Source organism: Coccinella septempunctata, chromosome 6, assembly GCF_907165205.1.
Source record: "Coccinella septempunctata chromosome 6, icCocSept1.1, whole genome shotgun sequence".
Taxonomy (NCBI): Eukaryota; Metazoa; Arthropoda; class Insecta; order Coleoptera; family Coccinellidae; genus Coccinella; species Coccinella septempunctata.
In genome coordinates this window covers 29,811,281-29,831,881 of record NC_058194.1, presented here as the reverse complement: position 1 = coordinate 29,831,881, position 20,601 = coordinate 29,811,281, and the positions used below count along the sequence as shown (strand labels likewise).

The 20,601-nt window shown below is 38.3% G+C and overlaps 2 protein-coding genes across 18 annotated transcripts; one reads left to right on the top strand and one right to left on the bottom strand.

Moving 5' to 3' along the window:
* Positions 1–723: 723 nt before the first annotated feature.
* On the bottom strand, positions 724–6,346 carry LOC123314743 (protein argonaute-2-like). 10 transcript variants are annotated; one of them, XM_044900058.1, is made up of 6 exons: positions 6,176–6,346; positions 5,655–5,732; positions 4,475–5,512; positions 4,286–4,441; positions 2,663–4,104; positions 724–1,979 (listed from the first exon to the last, which is right to left on the bottom strand). In XM_044900058.1, exons 1-6 carry the CDS (start codon positions 6,192–6,194, stop codon positions 849–851), a joined length of 3,864 nt encoding a protein of 1,287 aa, XP_044755993.1. In that variant the 5' UTR covers positions 6,195–6,346; the 3' UTR covers positions 724–848. The 10 variants fall into 10 exon arrangements, with proteins under 10 accessions (XP_044755993.1, XP_044755999.1, XP_044755997.1 ...); XM_044900064.1 differs by having other exon boundaries at positions 4,286–4,402; positions 4,772–5,512; XM_044900062.1 differs by having other exon boundaries at positions 4,286–4,735; positions 4,907–5,512.
* Positions 6,347–6,633: 287 nt separating this feature from the next.
* LOC123314980 (zinc finger RNA-binding protein) lies at positions 6,634–20,573 on the top strand. Of its 8 annotated transcripts, XM_044900483.1 has the most exons (17): positions 6,711–6,775; positions 7,167–7,378; positions 9,148–9,239; positions 9,383–9,503; positions 9,953–10,169; positions 11,361–11,515; positions 11,626–11,742; positions 11,809–11,915; positions 12,170–12,352; positions 12,999–13,175; positions 13,450–13,712; positions 15,078–15,382; positions 18,725–18,816; positions 19,286–19,381; positions 19,760–20,014; positions 20,073–20,175; positions 20,236–20,573. In XM_044900483.1, the coding sequence occupies exons 1-17, from the start codon at positions 6,726–6,728 to the stop codon at positions 20,295–20,297; spliced, it is 2,607 nt and encodes an 868-aa protein (XP_044756418.1). In that variant the 5' UTR covers positions 6,711–6,725; the 3' UTR covers positions 20,298–20,573. The 8 variants fall into 8 exon arrangements, with proteins under 8 accessions (XP_044756413.1, XP_044756418.1, XP_044756417.1 ...); XM_044900478.1 differs by having other exon boundaries at positions 6,634–6,775; positions 11,626–11,915; XM_044900482.1 differs by having other exon boundaries at positions 10,007–10,169; positions 11,626–11,915.
* Positions 20,574–20,601: the final 28 nt, after the last annotated feature.

Here is a 20,601-nt window from a genome sequence, read left to right as displayed (position 1 = left end):
AATGTTCGTTTTTCTACACTGCTCAAAAATTGAAGACGATAGGAAGAAATAAAAAAACGATTTTGTACATATGTATTGAATTAGGTTTACATATGTGTCGAAAGTTCAAAAAATTCCGGGATGGTTAGTAACTTCTTGTTGGGTTGAACCTGAAAATTTGATTCAAGTGGAAAAAGTAAGCTTTCTCTCGAATAACCACTTCATTTTTCGAGCACTGTATTTTGTTCCCCGTTAAAGTGAGCGTGACCGAAGTTAACGAGGTTGGTTCCGCCATATCTTCTCGCAAAAAGAGGCTGATTACCTAACGTTTGGTTCTTTGTAGCGGAAGGACCAAGTTTGTGACACACGAGAGTGTGGGTAGAGTTTATGCACGTAATTCTTCAGGCTTACGATGTATATCTCGTATTTCATCATAATGAAAGTCGACGTAGGAACATTTTCACTAATATCATCATACATGTCGGACATTTATGGATTTATACATTGTGTAACGGTTTATTGGAAATTATAATATTATCATTTGATATCCTACAATTGGAGCAGAGAGCTCTGTTCAAATTCATAACCAGAGTGGTCACCCATCCAGGTACTTCTACCCTGAAAATTTCAAGTTCCTAGATATTTTATTTTCTTCCAGAGTGTTTGAGGCGGCAGAACAGAACTGGATTTGTCTGTTTTAAGAATAAAAAAAAAACGAAATAAACATAACATTTATTTTTACACTGCAATACATAAATATCGAATATCAAATTAGGCGATAGTATAATTAGTAAAAGAAAAAAAGCAATTCGTTATTATTCGCGAATAATATATGAAAATTCCCACTCCAATAATTCAGGTCTACTAATCTAAACAAAGAACATAGGTTTCTCTTTCCTAATCCTATCATTTTTCAATTTTCGCTGCTCATTTTGTAAATTGTTGATATTTATCTGTTCACTCTCGATGTAAACCTTTGCTCTAGCTGCTCCTAAATGGGCGTAGTAGGTTGGGGCCGGGTAACTGACCGACCTGTTACATCTGGAGAAAAGATGACACAGGTAATAAGCCAACTGTTCAACATCGTCGTAGCTCATATCGTTATCATCCCACAAAGTTGAATATTTAGTCGGTTTTGCTACACCTTGAATACTAGCGTGGGAAACAAGGTAAAAATCTTGTTGGTTCAGACTAGTTATAACAGTATCCACACACGTTCCTGCTGGTACATTCAAATTCCTATCTTCGGAGTCATTTCTGTTAGTTGGGAAAAATCGGGTATGATGCCTTTTTTGTACAACTATGAATGTAATTTTCGGTTCGTAACCATCTTCGATTTTGCTGCAGGCCCTTCTTATGGCCGACAGTTCTTTTTGCCTGACTTCAGCGAATTGGCCCTCTGAAACGCCATCTCTGAAGAATATTATCCTGTAGGGTTTTTGCCCCCTGTTTCGTTGGAAAAAGTATTTGAGGTGTTCTATGGTTATTGCTTCCAAATCCTCGATTATCTCCAATGTTGGCAATTGTAAACGACAGCACATGTTATATCCGTACATTGCTTTGGGATCATGCGATGCGGTGACAGCAACGACACTTGGTATACCTTTAGAATCCGGACTTGGATGTGTCACGTCAGCTCCCATTATCATGCAAGGTTCGAGTAATATTGGCGGTTTGGAATTCAGACAATGATTGGTTCCGCTCAATTTACTATTGACCTTCAGCAGTATGTTACCCACAGTGGCTGGATTCATCTTCATTAATGTCCTCCTCTTTATGCATTGCGTCAGACAATTCAAAGTTATCTCCGCAGCTTTTTTCACATGCGAATATGCCGGACCACCATCGGGGATAACAACGAAAATCAAATTATAGTTTTGCGAGTATTTCTGCAAAATATTTAAGACATCCCTCGCCGAAGGTTGCCTGCTTTGCAAACCGTCGTAGGGCCCCGGCTTGGGGGCCAATCTCATACCGCATTTCGCAGCTTGGCCAGATATCTGAAAAAACAATTATGAAATTGTATTGACGCATTTATACATATAATATAATTTATATAATTCGTCTAAAATCTGGCTATTTTAATTTCTAATCATTTTTATACGAAAAATTTTTGGATCCACGAAAATTTCTTCATTCGTTAGCGATAGCGAGTATTGAAATCGATACAGGCATTACTGAAAATTAGTAGATCATACCTTCTCGAGACTTAAATCTCAGTGAAATTAATTTCATAAGTACGGAGGGCAAAAAACACTACGTTTGCTCTATGAGTCGAATCTATGATCGGTACTACCCACCCCTATTTATGATCGGTGCTAACCATAGACATATAAAATGTTTAATAGGTCTATGGTGCTAACCTAACTTTTGTCCATAGACATAGAGACTCTATGGTTTTGTCAAACTGTTTTGCTGTTTTATATTTCTATGTTTACATTTTTGATTGGTGAATCTTGTTTTTTTTTTTTGATATTTTCAATCTGGCTCTTGGCAAGGTCTGGTTTTATTCGCGGCCGGCGAAACGCTGGAATCTCACATTCATGGACCAAGTGTATGATTCAATTACTACTATTATGGCTACATTGGCTACTATTCACCGGCTGCTTCATTCCCATCAGGGCCATCATAAGATGCTAGTATTATTTCCGATCTGAAAAAAATGCAATGTCGTGGTACTCACCATTCTTGCCAAATTATCGCATTCCTTCGCCATGTTACCGCACACAGAAATAACTATCCATGTGGATTCTTCTCCACCTATGTAAAATTTGTTGTTATCCTGTCTCCAAACGCCCCTACTGGGCCTGGCAATCATCCCATTGCTATATTCCAGAGCTGGCGGATCGAGCACGCGCGCTTCTATCTTCTCAAAATCGTTGTTTATCCTGAATCCGAATTCCCTGATGCAGGGATCCTCGTTATGACGGGTGTTCTTCAAGCCGTCCATTATTTTCCTCTTTCTTTCGGTAGTGGGCGTAGCGGCGTGTTTTATCATTGCTGACGTTTGGTTTTCGGACATTTTACGCGGGACAGCTTGGTTTGCCACAACCGTACAGAATTCGGCTGGAAGAAGTATTTTGTCAGCTCGTTGAGGACTGCCCACCCATAAGGAGGGCATCAACGGATAATTCAATCTGATGCCTTTCTTCTTGAGAAAATATTCCTCGATTGTCATGGTTACGTTATCCACACTGAACTTACTATACCTAGGAGGATCACCCAAACCGTTTACTCTATATTCTCTTTTCATGCCTGGTATCTGGTAAGTTATACGAAGAGTTCTCAGATGTTTCAATAGTTTGGTCTCTAAATCTCTACTGATCGTATCACGTTTCAAATCCTCCGGTCTAATGGTCGTTCTGAAATCGCTCCCAATTTCAGCAATCAAATCAATAATATTCAATTGACTAGGGAATGCCTTGTGTGCGACGTCTACATTGAAGAATGGCTTCCACCCCCTGACAACAGTTTGGTAAAATCCAAAGTACATCTCCATACCTTCACCTAATCTAATGATCTGGGGAGGAGGCGTGTAAAAGCTCCTTCCCGCCTGGATACATCTCATAGAAGGGGCACTGCGTAAAACGATTTCAACACATTGCATAGCTTGTTGACACGTTTGTATGGCCATGTTGCGAAGTGGACTCAGATCTACTTCGGCAGCGAACTGAACACTTACTTCATACGATTTCTTCTTATCTTCATTGGGGATTTCCAGTTCTATCTTGTCAGACAAGGCCACGTTACCTTTTATTAATTCATAGGGTGAATACATGTTCCTCTTGCCATCAAAGGCAGGATGGCTCTTGGGGAAATGTTTCCTTCTGAACTGTTCAAAGACGTCCCTTAGCCATCTTTTGGGAGTATCTGGAGTTATTTGAACATCGTAATGGTAAGCTTTTGGCAGCTTTCCAAAATCCATGCTGAGATAATTGGTTTCCACCAAGATTCTTCTACCTTTTGTACCCCCTCTACCAACTGTAGACAACTTCTGTATTTCTGGAATAGGATCAGAGCCATACTGAACCACTGACTGACTTTTGGGTATTGCACCTTGTTGCTGATGTGATCGGGTGTCTTGCTGTGAAGTCCTTTGCTGACCATGTGGTTGTTGATGTCTACCTGGAGTAAGAAAATCAGATTAGATTGATTCAGAAGTACCTGTAGGAGCTGTTTGATATTTTTCACAACCTCATATAATTCAATCTTTGAAATTTAAGGAATTTTCTTCATTTCAATTACGAATAAATATCATTATTATTGACTTTCTGTCAAGATCCTTGTGGTTACGAATGGCCTTTACCTTGCTGCTGTTGTTGTTGTCCTCTTTGCTGAGGGCCTTGACCTTGCTGTGGCCCTGGAGGTGTTGTCCTTGGCTGCTCAAACGTCTGTTGTGGTTGTCCAGCTCTTTGCCAAGCACCTTGCCCTTGTGGTGGTTGTCCCCCTGTTTGCCATGCACCTTGAACTTGTTGTTGTCCTTTTTGCCAAGGGCCTTGACCTTGCTGTTGTGGTGGTCCCCCCCTTTGCTGAGGGCCTTGACCTTGCTGTTGTGGTGGTCCCCCTCTTTGCTGAGGGCCTTGACCTTGCTGTTGTGGTGGCCCCCTTCTTTGCCAAGCACCTTGCTCTTGCTGTGGGTGTGGCCCTGGAGGTGATGTCCTTGGCTGTTCAAACGTCTGTTGTGGTTGTCCCCCTGTTTGCCATGCACCTTGACCTTGTTGTTGTGGTGGCCCCCCTCTTTGCTGAGGGCCTTGGCCTTGCTGTTGTGGTGGCCCCCTTCTTTGCCAAGCACCTTGCTCTTGCTGTGGGTGTGGCCCTGGAGGTGATGTCCTTGGCTGTTCAAACGTCTGCTGTGGTTGTCCCCCTGTTTGCCATGCACCTTGACCTTGTTGTTGTGGTGGCCCCCCTCTTTGCTGAGGGCCTTGGCCTTGCTGTTGTTGTGGCCCCCCTCTTTGCTGAGGGCCTTGGCCTTGCTGTTGTTGTGGCCCCCCTCTTTGCTGAGGGCCTTGACCTTGCTGTTGTGGTGGCCCCCCTCTTTGCTGAGGGCCTTGACCTTGCTGTTGTGGTGGCCCCCCTCTTTGCCAAGGACCTTGACCTTGCTGTTGCTGGGGTTGTGGCCCTGAAGGTGATGTCCTTGGCTGTTCAAATGTCTGTTGTGGTTGTCCCACTGTTTGCCATGCACCTTGACCTTGTTGTTGTGGTTGTCCCCCTCTTTGCCGAGCGCCTCGACCTTGCTGAGGGTGTGGTCCTGATGGTGATGTCCTTGGTTGCTCGAATGGTTGTTGTGGTTGACCTCCACTTTGCCGAGGGCCTTGACCTTGCTGCTGGTGAGGCTGTGGCCCTGGCCTTTGCTGCTCAAATGTTTTTTGTGGTTGTCCCCCTTTTTGCCAAGCACCTGGACCTTTTTGTTGCTGTTGTCCTGCTTTTTGCCAAGCGCCTTGACCTTGCTGCTGCTGTGAATGCGCCTCTTGTGGTCGACCCTGTGGAGGATGTTGCTGAGGAGCTGGACCCTGTTGGGGGGGTTGCTGAGGGGCTGGAATATATCAACCAACAATTATATCACATTAAAATTCTAAAGCATAATTTCGAATTTAAAGATTAATAGGTGTTTTAATATTTTCTAAAAGATAATAATTATAATGAAAAAGTAAAAATTGTTGAACATTGATTGTTACCTTGAGAAGTTGAACTTCCTGAAGGCTCTGGAGGGTTGGCCGAGGCATCTCCCCCTGCTTGTGGATCAGGTTTCTGTCCTGTAATTGTATGTTTGCATTTAGAGTTCCATGAATTATTGAATCTTGTGAAAATAAAATATTCTGATTAGTAACAGTTAGAATTCTAAGTCTCAAATATAAAGATATGTGAGAAAGAAATGAACCTTTTTTTCTCTAATACATGATGTTAGTTAACCAGGACACTAATTTGGTGCTAACTGTATTTTAGAAAGAAATCCATGGCTATTCATTGAAAGAACTCAGATATACAATTATCTCCTTTGTGTGATGCAATCTGTCTCAACTGGTCGTTTTCGGTATTTTAATGTTTGTGAGACAAAAAAATTACTATTTGAGCACATCAATAATAATAATTAAAAAATTTGGTAAAGAAATTGCTTTTTTCCATAGCACAATTAGGGGATTCCCCCGATTTCAAAGGAAATCGAAAACGTATCAACCCAAAAGAAGTGCATTAATACCTTTCTTTTTCCTTGCCATTGTTTCTAAGAATTGAATCTAAACAACTAATGGATTTAGATAAATATTATACTGAGCAAGAGTTATTTAATGTAGATAATAACAAATATTTTTCCACTGCCACAAAGTAACTGTCAAATCACTGCGACTTTTTCTGCGACTGGTCTTTTCACTCTTTTGTGTATTTGTCTCTCTGTCTTTTCATTTGTCATTTTGTAACACAGAACACATACGTACTTCTATCAAAGAGTAAAGAGTTGGTTTCTCTTTGCTTCTATGACTGTGTATGATCAGAAGAGGTTGGTATTTATTAATGAATTTAAAATCAATTAAATGATATTGTCGAACATCATAAGAATGTATGATGAACGAGCAAAATTGATTCAAACTTCTTTGAAAAATTTTTGCATCCCGTCACCTTGCGCGTTGGAATAATTTCAAATTTGCCGCGTTGATGCACTGTGCATTTCCGGCAGAAGTTTGTAGTTTCTACTTGAGACACTTGGCGTCGTCCTTGTTCCGTGAAGGCTGTCAGAGAAGTAGTGTTGTAAAATGGCCACGAACAATTATTTTGGTTTTACACATGGTGGAACTCAATATAGGTAATTGATAAATTTAGATTTGATTCGTAGCTAGATATATCAAAATTACTGCTAACATAATCACTGTAGATCGGAATTTAAAACGACGAAAATCTCAATTTGTAATTATTTGCACAACCGGCGTCCTTGGATAAATGGCGCCGGCATTTTGTTTGTACGATCGATATTTCAATTTTTGCTACTTCTGGGTGTGCGGATTTTCTGATTCACAATACTCCCATTCTTCATGTAGTCACTTTATTATTTTGGAATGTGAGCTTCCTGACTTCTCGTTTAGTTGTAGTACCCTAGAATTTTCAATTTACTCATAGGCGGTTTTAAATTAAATAACTATATCAGCTTGCAGATTGATTGAATCATAAGTTGTTTATAAAGTGCATTCTTTTCACAGCGCTCAAGCCACAGGAGCTGCATATCAGGCGGCAAGTCAGGCAGGTTATGCTGTAGCTGCACCAGCAACTGCTGCAGCAGCTACCTATGGCACTCAGAGACCTGCAGGATATGATACAGCTGCTTATCAAGCTGCTGCGGCAGCTGCAGCCCCTGGAGCAACTTATGCTGCAGTAAGCACAGGCGCTACACCAGCTTATGAATACGGTTACGGTAAGATTAATACTAGTACTTTCTGTTAATCAGTATCTCGCAGTTGTTTTGCAGAAATTGATAAGATTGCTGGTAGATTTCTAAAAACTACTTGGACAACCGTTTTATGGTTGCTCAGTTGCCAGTATGAAATCACTTGAATCTTTTTCTGTTGAGTAGAAATTTAAAATACTAAATTGTCTATTAGAGTTGAAGGAAGAGCAAATATACTCATCATGTGCTTCTAAGGTGAAGGATAAAGTTGAAACTGACAAATATAAAAAGTGTTAGAGGTGTAGGAGTTCATTCAATTATAGAAAAATAGCAGTATATTTATCAGCTGGATTTTAATTTTGAACTAACAATTTCAGTTTTGATTAGTCAACTGAGCAAAGGGTTTCGAGTGTCAATTATCACTGATTATGAAGGCCATGGAGCCTCCAGTTATCCATGTTGATAATCATTTGTATCAAAATTAATTATCCAATTTTCTAGGGCTAAAGTTCTCCGTTTTCTAATGAAATACATAGCATGCACTTATTCGTCTGAATTTTTGCACGTCATTGAAGTGCATGATGCGAATATACCCACATTAGATTTATAAGATTGATGTGGCCGATACTTGATGAAAATCCGTAATTGAACTTGAAACATTGTATGATTCCCACAAAAATGAGTTTTCAAACCACGACACGTTCACCTTCACCTACCTGAAGATGCTATAGTGATAGCGAAACACATGTCGTGATTTAAGAACTCATTTTTGTGGAAATAGTCTGTTTTAAGTTCAAGTTTTTATGAATATCACTCTAGCCTTTGAAATCAAATAACAGAAATTTTCATGCCCTATGTATATTTGATTTCTTAAGTAACAATCATTTTTATAGAAAGATAAGTTGAAAGGAGGTAAGTTGGTGTAAGTGCATAGGGAGTAGGTGGGGTTTGTTCACACCAGTGAACCTCAACCATTCAAAATTTTTGAATTGAAATGGGCCATTTACTCAAATGGCCCTTACACTTTAGATTTTATGTTTAATAGTTACATTTGCTGCATTTTTCAGACTCCTCTTATCAATCTCTTGGAATTTACTATGCACTTACCTTGACTTACGTTGATCAACTTTATAATTTACGCCCTAGAAGGTACATGATTTTATTGAAGATGAAAATTCTGTCTAACAATCATCAAAATTTTATATTGCTTATTTGTTTGATTATTTCCAAATTTAACATTTTTCTGAAGGTGTTCATGGAATAAGGATCTTCTAATTTAAAGTTTGGCAGACTTGTTTCATAATTTTCATCTCGGTGTTTGGAATTTTATTTTTTGCCCTTTGATTTACTGTTTTTGCTAAAGATTCATGTTGAAGGTAAGTGCTTGGTGACACCTTTGTGCCATTTAGTGTGTATAAGCGGATGCTTTCAAGGACAAAGGATTATTTTCGAGGATGCTTGTTGCCTCTCACTCAGGCAGGTGTTAATATGTGAGCAGACGGAATAATTTGGAGCGAAGGGGGCGTAGTCATACCATCCTTTCATGATCCCACCTATTTCCCACCAGTTCGGAAATGATCTGAACGCTCAGTTGAACGATAGATAGATAGATTAGATACAGATAGAACACTGACCATTAAATGGTTTTCTCAGCAATAACGATGTTTAAATTAGTTTTTGAGTTACAACAACTTAGGGAATATTAACTGTAACAATGAAAGAGTTTGCTAAAATTTCTCGTATCAAAAATTAATCAGTTTGTGTGATGAATTAAAGCAGAAAAAATTTTCCAATAGGTTACGATCAGACGGCCGCAGCTAAAACTGCAACATATGCTACTACGTATACTCAGAGGCCAGCTACTGCACAACCTCAAGCACAGGCTGTCGTAAGTTCCATTTGAAGAAATCAAAATTATTTAAAATTTGAGGGGCAATACGCCGATTTTCAAATTTAGCTGATACTTTTCAAACATGCGGCTACAGCCATCGAAATTCAGGACATAGGGCTGATGAAAACTTCATTTTTCAGACTGCAGCCGCTGCTAAACCTGCTCAATACAGTGGAACCTACCAGGCGAATCCTGCAGGTTACCAGACCACTTACACGGCTCAAACCACAATAGCGGCCCAGCCCACCACACAAGCCAAACGTAGGTTGTCAGATTTTTCTTGCTACCCCCCACAGTCCCCCACATTCGTCGTCAATCCGATTGGTCGATTTTTTTTTTTTTATTTCCGTCTTAACTGTAAATGGATGGGTAACTTAGCGATCGGACGGTTTTGCGTAGAGAAAGTTGTTGAAACTCAAAAACTAATGATATGTGGTACCATTAATGAGTATTTCAAATGGTTCATTATTCATTGAATCATTCGAATTGTTGTAAAAGGTGAGTTTCTGACTTGTAGATCATCAGGCTCTTCGATGTAGCATTTCTTGATATTCTTTCGGGATTTTTCGTCATCCTCGTCTATATGCCAATCGAAATTATGACGTTTGTGTCGGACGTTCCCGAAAACACCCCGCAGAACCTACCTCCCTCCCCGTCCGCCCTCTAGACTAACAAAACATATCTGTACGTTGCCATATCCTTTGTCCTAGAAGCTAATTCGACAACGACATATTCAGGATACGATGCGGCTCTTTATTCCGCAGCTACCATGTATGTGGCGCAACAGACCGGTGCCGCGGCCAATCAACAGAAGGCTGTCGGTTGGCAGGGTTACAAGAAGGGAGGAGCCGGAGGCATAAAGAACATGCGCATGAAGGCGCCGCCGAAACCTCAACAGCTTCACTACTGCGATGTTTGCAAAATAAGGTACGTTTTTTTTTATGTGTCGAGTAAATCCATCTTTCCCTGACGATTAGCTTGAAAACTAAAGAAATACAATGAAATTCATTATTACTGTGGTCTGAAATTGTCACCCTATGCTCTATGAATCGTGTTCACCGCGCTCTGTGAACTATCTGAAGAACTAATGAAACTTGGCATAGAATCTAGTGGAATTAATAAAGAATCACTTCAAGATATGCGGAAATAGTATCGTGCTATTGGGTAAACTCCAGATATTTGTGAATTTTAGTCCATTTTCTTAAAGATTCTTCATTAATTTGCAGAAATTTTTCGGAACGGGTCACAAAGTGATAATAACTTATAAAAACTCGTAAATGCTAGTCAGTTTCTATGGAAACTCTATTTCCTTAAGAGCCACGTCACAAGTTGATCATTTTCAAGCTCTTCAACATGGTGCTTGTGGATTATTTCACGAATTCTGATTAAATAGCTGCGTCTATATTTCTATGACTACTTTTTCAGTTAAAATTGACGGCAGACTTCAGTTTTGATGTTGGTTACTTCTCAATTTAATTTATACTTGATTCCAGAATTATTGTCATCGAAGTGGGCTTTGGAAGTCCAGACTCTGCCTATTATTTCATAATGAATAATCACTGATATGAGTTTCACTCATAAACGTTAAATATACATGTGTATAAGCATAACATAGAAGTGTATTTGAACTGAAGGGGTACTTGTGGCTAACAAATGGGCATTTAAAAGTTATACATTTTTTTCGCACTTTCTTTGGTTAAACCAAAAACATGAACAGTATAAACTTCAAAATATCTTTGGTCGGGGCAAAGACTTGCTCTATGGGTCAGTGGTCGCTCCCAATACCAACCTAAATTCCGCAACTAAAAAAAATCTTACTCGATGGCCTATTACCAACATGATTTCGATTGTCCACAGATGTAAATAATTCTTGAGCGGGTATAAGCGTTTCTATGCGCAAGATGAATTCCAACCTGAGTTTTCTATGCTCATGTTGGCCAGACCCTTGCAAAAGCATAAAATCTTGTTTCTTCTCATGGATTGGTTAATTGTAATCATTTCTAATTCGAAACAAAATTGACATCTTACTTATTTATTGTCTGATTAAAAAATTGTGGCTATGTACATCAATCTCAGATTTTAACAATTGTAAAACCAATTTTTGCGTTTTCTTTATAGCTGCGCCGGACCTCAAACATACAGGGAACATTTAGAAGGCCAGAAACACAAGAAACGTGAAGCTGCAACCAAAATGACCGCATCAGTTGCCGTGACCAGTCAAAACCGTGCTGGAAACTCGCTCAGATGTCAACTTTGTGACGTAACCTGTACAGGTTAGGGATACAGTTTGATTTAAAATTTTTTTTTACTTGTGTCCGATGAAATAATGAAATAGTTGAAGATTCTGTACGCCAACCGTATATCGAGATATTTGAATTGACAGGAAACGACGCCTACGCTGCCCACATCAGGGGTGCCAAACATCAGAAGGTAGTTCTGCTTCACACGAAATTGGGAAAACCCATACCACCTCAAGAGCCAGAGGTGATAGGAGGTGCTCGTAAGTCTGTCTCAACGGCTCCAAAGATAAACTTTGTGCAATCAGGCGGTCTGGGCATGCCCGCAGGTAATGGCGATAATAAGGATGACCAAGAGGTGGAAGAGACACCGGAGCCGGATATTCAACCAGTGGGCCAGGATTATATCGAGGAAATCAAGAGCGACGATGGAAAGGTCAGTTTAAAGGGCACTCTCGCAAACTTGAAATTACCCCACACAAATAAGCCGGCTTTGTCATTTCCATGTTGTGGCAACAGTGTGCTCGTAGTGGGAACAGCAATGTCTTTTCATGTGTATGATTAACCATCCGTTATATGGTGTAATCAAAGGAAGATCAGATACAGGACAAAAGTGTTATTACATAGTTTCATGAAATACACTGATCAAGTAATTTCTATTTATTGCTAAATTCGAAATATTCTCTCCAGGTTATCAGCTTTAATTGCAAACTTTGCGAATGCCGTTTCAATGACCCCAATGCAAAAGAGATGCACATGAAAGGCAGACGTCATAGGCTGCAGTACAAAAAGAAAGTGGATCCACAGCTAGTTGTGGACGTCAAGCCTTCTCTGAAACAGAGGAGGATTCAAGAAGAAAAGGCACGTAGAATCGTAAGTCGATGACTCAAGTTTATCTAACCTCCCATTTTTATGGAATATTTCCGATAAGGATTCATTAATTTTTTTCCCGACTACGACAAATGTTCCATTCATTGAAGAGAATGAACTTCCTTGAATTTTTATTTGTCGTTAAATTAAAACAAGTTACTTCACTCCAAATCATTGTAAGGTAGTCATATTTTGGGTTTTGCAAACTTGAACATGAAAGAAATTCACAGATCCGATTCTTTTAAGTGTTTGATTACTTTTTCTCCTCGAGTATCAATTTTTTTTTTGCATTCTTGTAGTTCCTTAGAAATGGATGAATAATTTAATGTAATTTTTGCTGTTATTATTATAGACAACAATCCGCTTTGACCAATTTAAACGTCCTTATTCGATTCAAATAAAGTTCATCGTAATTTGATGACTATTTTGAAATATTTGCAAGATGAATTCCAACCAGAGTTTTTAATGTTCTCGTTGGCCAGACCCTTGCGAAAGTAAGTAATTTTGCACCTGAAATAGAAATTGATTATATCGTAATTGATTTTGATTGCAGCAAAATTGACATGTGTACGGCTTAAGATTTATGCATAATTTTTTATTTATTCATGTTTTTGTTCGATTTCTTAACATGCTCCTGTCTCCCCTTTAGGCTATAAGAGAAGAACTTTGGACCAGGCGACATTACAACAACATGCAGGGTGACGAGGAAGAAAGGTTATACTGGGAGGATCGTAGACGATATGAAGAAGAATACATGGTTATGTATGGACATGGAAATATGCCGTTCCCGAGGGGGAGGGTATATCCTGGTGGTGCTCCGCCGCCTGTAAGTTTTTTTTGTTATCTTTTTATTTATTTTTTTATTTTTTTTTTTGTCCACTTCAATATTTGCATCTCAAAAACCCCACACACGTTCCACTGACGTGTGTGACAAAGGAGTTTGCTAAATAGAAACGGTTGAAAATCCAAGATAGTTGGTCGCGACCTCTCGACCGCCTATAATTTCACACTTCCGACAAGCCTTCAAATTCTCAACAGTCATCGGTCAATCGGTGGTCCGTTCCGGATTATCATACGAGAGTTCCTTTGATTTTTTCAAGGGTATGCCTCTAAGGAGGGCCGAATCCAGTGACGACAGACACGTAATGGCGAGACACACCGAAATTTACCCGAAGGAGGAGGAGCTCCAGGCCATACAGAGGATCGTGTCGCACACGGAACGCGCCCTCAAGATGGTCAGCGACCAGTTGGCGGAGGAGAAGCCCAGCGATTCGTCGGTCACGAAGGTCGACGGGGCGAAGGCCGAATTGGACGGCAAATCCGGCGAGACGCAGCTCAAAAAAGACGGCAGCGATAATCAACTGTGAGTATCAGAATTTTTTCTTTTTAATTTTTTATTTTTTTTTTTGCGATTTTTCTTTTTTTGATTTTTAATTTTTTTCCCATTTTTTCCTTCAATTTTTTTCTCTTTTTTTATTCAATGTTATTCTTTTTTATTTTTTCCTTCAAATTTTTCATTTTTTCTTTTTCAATTAATCTTTTTTTTCTCGTATTTTTTCATATCAATTTTTTAATTTTTCTCCCTTTTTCCTTCCAATGTTATTCTTTTTTTCTGTTATTTAAATGATTTTTTTATTATTTTTTTCCTTTTTTTTTAATCAAAAATTCACATCATTTCGAATGGGTAATTGGGGTATCAAATTAATACGAACATCCAATAATGCAAGATGAATTCCAACCCGATTTTTCTATATTCTCGTTGGCCAGACCCTTGCGAAACTAAATAATTTCGCACCTCGATTAGGAATCGATTAAATCATGATCAATTTCGCCGGTAGCGGAATTGACACGAAAAATACTTATCGTTCTCTTCGTGAAATAGTGACGCGCTATACAGACTGAATGAAATTTTTTCTATTTTTTCTTTCTCATTTTTCTTTTTATATTTTCGTTTTCAGTTTTCTTTTCATTTTTTTTTCCTTTTTATTCATTCATTTTTTCAATTTTTCTTTTTTAATTCGTTTTTTTCTTTTTCGTTTTTTTCTTTATCTTTTTTTTTTTCATTTTTCTTTTTAATTTTTTTGATTTTTTCATTTCAATTTTTTCTTCTCCAAATTTTAAGAAATTTTTTTTATTTTATTTTTTTCAATTTTTTATTTTTAGATTTTTTTCTTTTTATTTTTTCGTTCTCATTTTTCTTTTCATATTTTTTCCGTTTTATTCATTTCTCGTTCAATTTTTCTTTTTTAATTCGTTTTTTTCTTTTTCGTTTTTTTTTCTTTTTCGTTTTTTTTTCTTTTTCGTTTTTTTTTTTCTTTATCTTTTTTTCTCATTTTTCTTTTTAATTTTTTTTTTCGATTTTTTTATTTTTCTATTTTTTTTTTCTTTTCAATTTTTTTCCTTTCAATGTTATTTTTATATTTTCTTCACTTTTTCTGTTTTTGAATTATTTTCTAAATATTTTTTTCTGATTTTTTTTTTCAAAAATTCACATCATTTCGAATGGGTAATTGGGGTATCAAATTAATACGAACATCCAATGATGCAAGATGAATTCCAACCCGATTTTTTTATATTCTCGTTGGCCAGACCCTTGCGAAACTAAATAATTTCGCACCTCGATTAGGAATCGATTAAATCATGATCAATTTCGCCGGTAGCGGAATTGACACGAAAAATACCCGGTCAATTTCAATTTTGTTGTGTGACCGAATGGGAAAATTTTCAGATTCTCCTTCCAACAAAATCGCGACGCGAACAGGATGCTCAAGGGCGTGATGCGGGTGGGCCACCTCGCCAAGGGACTGCTGCTGCGGGGCGACAACAAGGTCGAGCTGGTCGTGCTCTGCGACGACAAGCCCACCCTGACGTTGCTGAGGAAGGTCGTTGGTCTACTGCCGGGCTTTTTGAAGGAGGTGGCGCCGGAGGTCGTGTACACGGTCACCCTGAACGCCGCCGAGGCCGGTCTGACCGTCACCGGGGACAATCTGACTGTACTCGTTCAATTGACTAGCCCCGTCATGAGGGACCAAGGTAAATTTAGGTTAGGGTAAATTTAGGTGAGGTGGAAAATGATTCGAGTACAGTACTGCGGTCTTACATGGGGTTTAAGCTGATTTCATGCAAATTTTCCCTTTGAATTCCTTCCGTGGAATGTAATGTGTGACAATTGATTGATGGCAATTTGTTCAGTTTTCGTTTCGAGCAAAAAAATCTGTTTCATCATATTTTCTAATAAATTGCTACTATTGATTATTTAAGAGTTGCTGATTGCGAGAGATCTATGTTGATACTTTGTTTAGGCTTTTCCTTTTTTTTTTTAATGCTTATGAGGCAATTTTTTTTTTTTGAAACTTTACGGGTTTTCCCTTCCAATCTCTGAAACACTGGGAATAAAATTGATTAAATTGGTTGTTGAAGGTAAATTTCTGAAATAATGTTGCCAACTAATGATATTATATTGTTCTGATATTATTAGTTGGTAACATTATTTCAACGCCTAAGGACTGGTATCGTTCGAAAAAAACTATTTAGAAAACGGTAAACAACAATTCTACTACTAGAATATTCATTATGATGATCAGATTTTCAGAATAAATTTCATTTGGTTTTCCAGATACTTCTAAAGGGCACTGTGCCTTTACATAAACTTCATCTCTTTTTATTGTCACTTTATAACGGTTAAATTGCAAAGTGTTAGCTAGATATTTTTTGTCGATTTTGGCATTCACAAAGGTTTTTTATAGCAAACAATTTTTTATTCCTTGAGTTTCAAATGTTAAGGGAGTAAGCCCATGAAAAGTTTCAAGATTTTTTACTGCAACAATTCTGACTTCAAAATTTCACCCAAATATCTTTCAATATACCTTTTTCGCATTTCCGCTCAATATAGTAATGATAAATGCTTATACTGAATTAAATCTAATGAATGCGCTTTTAAATTTAATGTTGACACGTTTGATCTGTAGTAGTATCAAGTTTTTTGCCGACCGTTGGTTTGATTTATTCGTTGTGATGTTGATTAACCGAACTGAATTATTTCAGCATTGATGTATTAAAGAAAATTTCACTCCTGTGTATTAGCTTATAATCAGAGAAGAATTAATATTTGCAGCAGTTGATTTCGAAAGATGAACAGCTTAAACCTTGATCGTCATTAATAAATATTGGACATTTCTAGTTTTTCAGTCGTCAGTCACATTCAAGCAAGACTTCTCTGTATCAGTAATGTTGAATTTCCGAATGGTTTGATTCTTCCTGGAAGCAGAAGCGAACATCGCAACGGCACGAATCGCTTCGACCTTTCGTCTCCGAATCTTCGATCATTCCCGAAACGAGAAGACGATAATCCATTTGTGTTTTCGTCGATAAAACGGACTCCATCCCGTTCTATTGGCGAAATCGTGTTTTGACTCTTCTCCGTCGAAGATTCTCGGTTGGGTCGAAGTTACACTGCGTAAAAAATTTGACGCACATTCTGAAAATCTCAATTTTAATGAAAGTTAACTCTACATTGACTTTATAACTTATTTTTTATGTTCTCTCGGGAAGGTTTTGAACGAAACAAGACACATTAAATGGAAGAAAAATTCAGGATTTCTCCGAATCTTATGTGAAAGAAGAGAAATGAACAATTTTCATAATAGTGAAATGCTGATAAGTGATTTAATACTTGGTATTTCCACCCCTTGCGTTAATTACAGCTCGGCAACGACGGTTCATACTCAAAATGAGCGATCTTAAAATGTTCTGATCTAATCCTTCCCAGATTTCTCCGAGTTGGATTCCTAAGTCATTAAGAGTAGCTGGATGATTTTCTGAACTTCTCAGCCTTCTATTGAGGTTGTCCCAAACCTCCTCAATCGGATTGAGATCTGGAATTCTTGCTGGCCGTTCCATTCGAGAGACTTCAACCTCTTCAAGGTACTCCTGAACGATGCGCGCACGATGGGGTCTGGCATTATCGGCCATAAAAATGAAATTTTCACCAATGTATGGGGCAAATGGCTCTACATGCTCTTCAAGAATGTTCCTTATATACTTATCAGCATTCATAGCTCCATTATCAACGACCACTAGATGTGTGCGAGTAGTCAAAGATATTCCACCCCATACCATAACCGATCCTCCCCCGAAACCAGTAGTATTCAGGAAATTACACTGAGCATATCTATCATGTGGACGTCTGTATACAAGGAAACGTCGATCACAATGGTAGAGGCAGAATCTAGACTCATCTGTGAAGAGAACCCTTTCCCAATCGGCCTCTTCCCAATGGATATGCTCTCTCGCAAAATCCAAACGCGCCCTTCGATGGGCTGGGGTAAGAGCTGGGCCTCTTGCCGCGACACGAGGCCTCAAATCATATTCTCTGAAGCTATTTCTTATTGTCTGAGTGCTAATTTGCACCTCATGAGTTTGCTCAAGCTGAAGTTGAAGGAGGCGAGCGGTTGCAAACCGTTATCTCAACGAAGAAACTCTCAAGTAACGTTCTTGAATGGCAGTTGTTACCCGTGGTCTACCCTGTCCTGGTCTTCGGACATTCATACCTGTTTCCCTGAATCGCTGCAACATTCTGGACACACTTGTATGGGAAACTCCAAACCTTTCTGTAATTCTTGTGTACGTCCACCCTTCTTCTCACAAAACTACGGCTTGGGCACATTCCTCTTGGGTCGAATTGCGTGTTTCGCGTTGCATAGCGATCGAGTGTAGAAAATCAAACGAAAGAAAAACTATTGATCACTAGAATTGATCGAGAACAACTGATTTTAGAATGGAGCCAATACGTTCAAAATCTGATAATATCATCTTTTTTTATTCCTACTGGGAAAAAACATGTGTATTGAAGAAAACCGTTGAAAGTGGATAACATATGCATGCATAATTCTGATAAAAATAATTATCATTGAGAACACCTTCAGTTGTAGAATAAATTTGAGATTTCCATAATGTGCGTTAATTTTTTTGCGCAGTGTATTTGTGTCATTGAATACAAATATGGCGTTCAAGCGTTTGTGTATACTGATACAATGAAAGAAACGAAGAAGATTTACTTGATTAGAAAGAGTAAGGTTTTATTATCTTCACTCTCATTGTTACTTCCACGGTTTAAATTGGTCCAATACTTATCTCATGTACTGTGCAAGTTTAGTATTGATTCTAGGTGGTGTAGTATAAGGATTTTTGATCAAACGTTCGCACTATTCAATCCTAGGCGATTCGAATCCGAATATATTTCATCCCGCGTTGATCTGGTCGAAATGAATTAAAAAAAAAAAAAAAAATACACGACGCGTAAAGTATGTTCGGAATCGGATCGTCCCGGGATTGTTTAGTGTACGATGGTCAAACACCCTTTTTCTGATGTCTTAGAAGCTGCGAGCGGCGGGTTGGACCGGGATGTACTAGCACGTGGAAAATGTCTCCAGGCGCTGGCAGCCCTCAGACATACCAAATGGTTCCAGGTTTGTGTTTTTCTCACACCGTGCGCACTTGTTACCGCGTGTTAAAATGTGTATATTTGGTAATAGTTATTCATCCCCGTCAGTTCAATTCGGCAAACGAAAGAGAAAAAAGAAACCGGATATATTTATGATTTTTTTTTACCACATTTGATCGAATGAGTATGTAAAGTTTTTTCCATCCATTCAAATTAACCTTTTTTTTTCGTGGAATTAAAGTTTAAATTCATTTTTCTCTCTATTTATAACACTTGTAGTGATTTTAAGTGGAAAAAACTATCGTCTCATTGAACAGGGGTTCTACGATTAAAAACATTCAGTTTATTTCAATTGAAATTGATGATCATTTTTGACTAGATTTTATTTTTCCTACTTTTTGTTGTAGCACATGTATTATGTTGATAATATAGTAGAACCCCTAAGAAAACTCCTCGTTTATCTCGGCCGTCCCCTCATTCGTTTGAATTTTTAGGCAAGAGCATTGGGTCTACACTCCTGTGTAGTTATTATTCGTATCTTGAGAGATTTGTGTCAGAGGGTTCCTACATGGCAGCCTTTAAGTTCGTGGGTGAGTAATCGTCGTTTGCGAGTTTTTTTTTTTTTTTCATTTTTTTAAATTTCTTTTTTTTTTCTTCCTTTTTTTAAATTTCTTTTTTTTTTTAATTTTTTTTCATTTTTCTTTCTTTTTTTTTATTTCTTTTTATTTCCCTTTATATTTTTTTCATTTCTTTCCTTTTTCATATTTCTTTCCTTTTTCATTTTTCTTTTCTTTTTTTCAATTTTTTTTCTCTTTTTCCTTTTTTTTTTTTTTTTTTTTTTTTTTTTTTTTTTTTTTTTTTTTTTTTTTTTTTTTTTTTTTTTTTTTTTTTTTTTTTCTTTTTTTTTTTTTCTTTTTTTTTCCTTCTTTCTAATTGGAGATGTCAAATCTAATCTTTCCCTTCCTCAGGCAATGGAATTGTTGGCTGAAAAGGTAATCTCGTCCGTGCCCGGCGGTGCTCAGCTGTCGCCCGGCGACGCCTTGAGAAGGGTCATGGAGGCGGTGGCCAGTGGGCTCCTGTTGCCCGGCGGTCCCGGACTGGGAGATCCCTGCGAGAAAGACAGCCCCGACGCGGCGGCCGCGCTCACCGTTCAACAGAGGGAAGATCTCACGTGTTCGTCGCAATACGCGCTCAGATTGATCGCGTACAGGCAAATCTATAAGGTAGGTTGACGCCTTTGGAGGGATTCTCGGACGTTCTGATCGAAAATTCGATTTGCAGGTTTTGGGAATGGATCCTCTGCCCGCGCCTCAGAAGGTGTTCAGAAGGGACAGGTCTGCACGTAAGAGGCGCCGCTCCGGTGGAGAGCAGGAGGGTTCGGAAAGTGAGTTGGTCGATTTTGAAGCTTGGAACGTTTGTTGATTGAATTTTTTTTTTTTTTTAGGTGATAGCGGTAAAGTAATCAAGACAGAATCGAATGAAACCGCAAAGGAATCTGATAAGTGAGAGAGATATTTATTGATATGATATATTGATTAAAAATAAGTTGTAAATGTTAGGACGATTATTTTCTAAGATTTGAGACTTTTTCGATGTAAAGAGGATATTAACTGTGAAATAGCTGATTCTTCATTGTTTGATGAATTTATAGTCGAAGTATTTTAGATGTATGTGGAATCCTGAGTACATTTCACTGGCATTATCATTGAAACACTTTTTAGTTTTTAAAATGTTCATTTGTACATTCATCCTTTTTTTCCATTAAATACTTATATGACTTGAGTTTTGAGAATTTTTTAGGAACACCCCA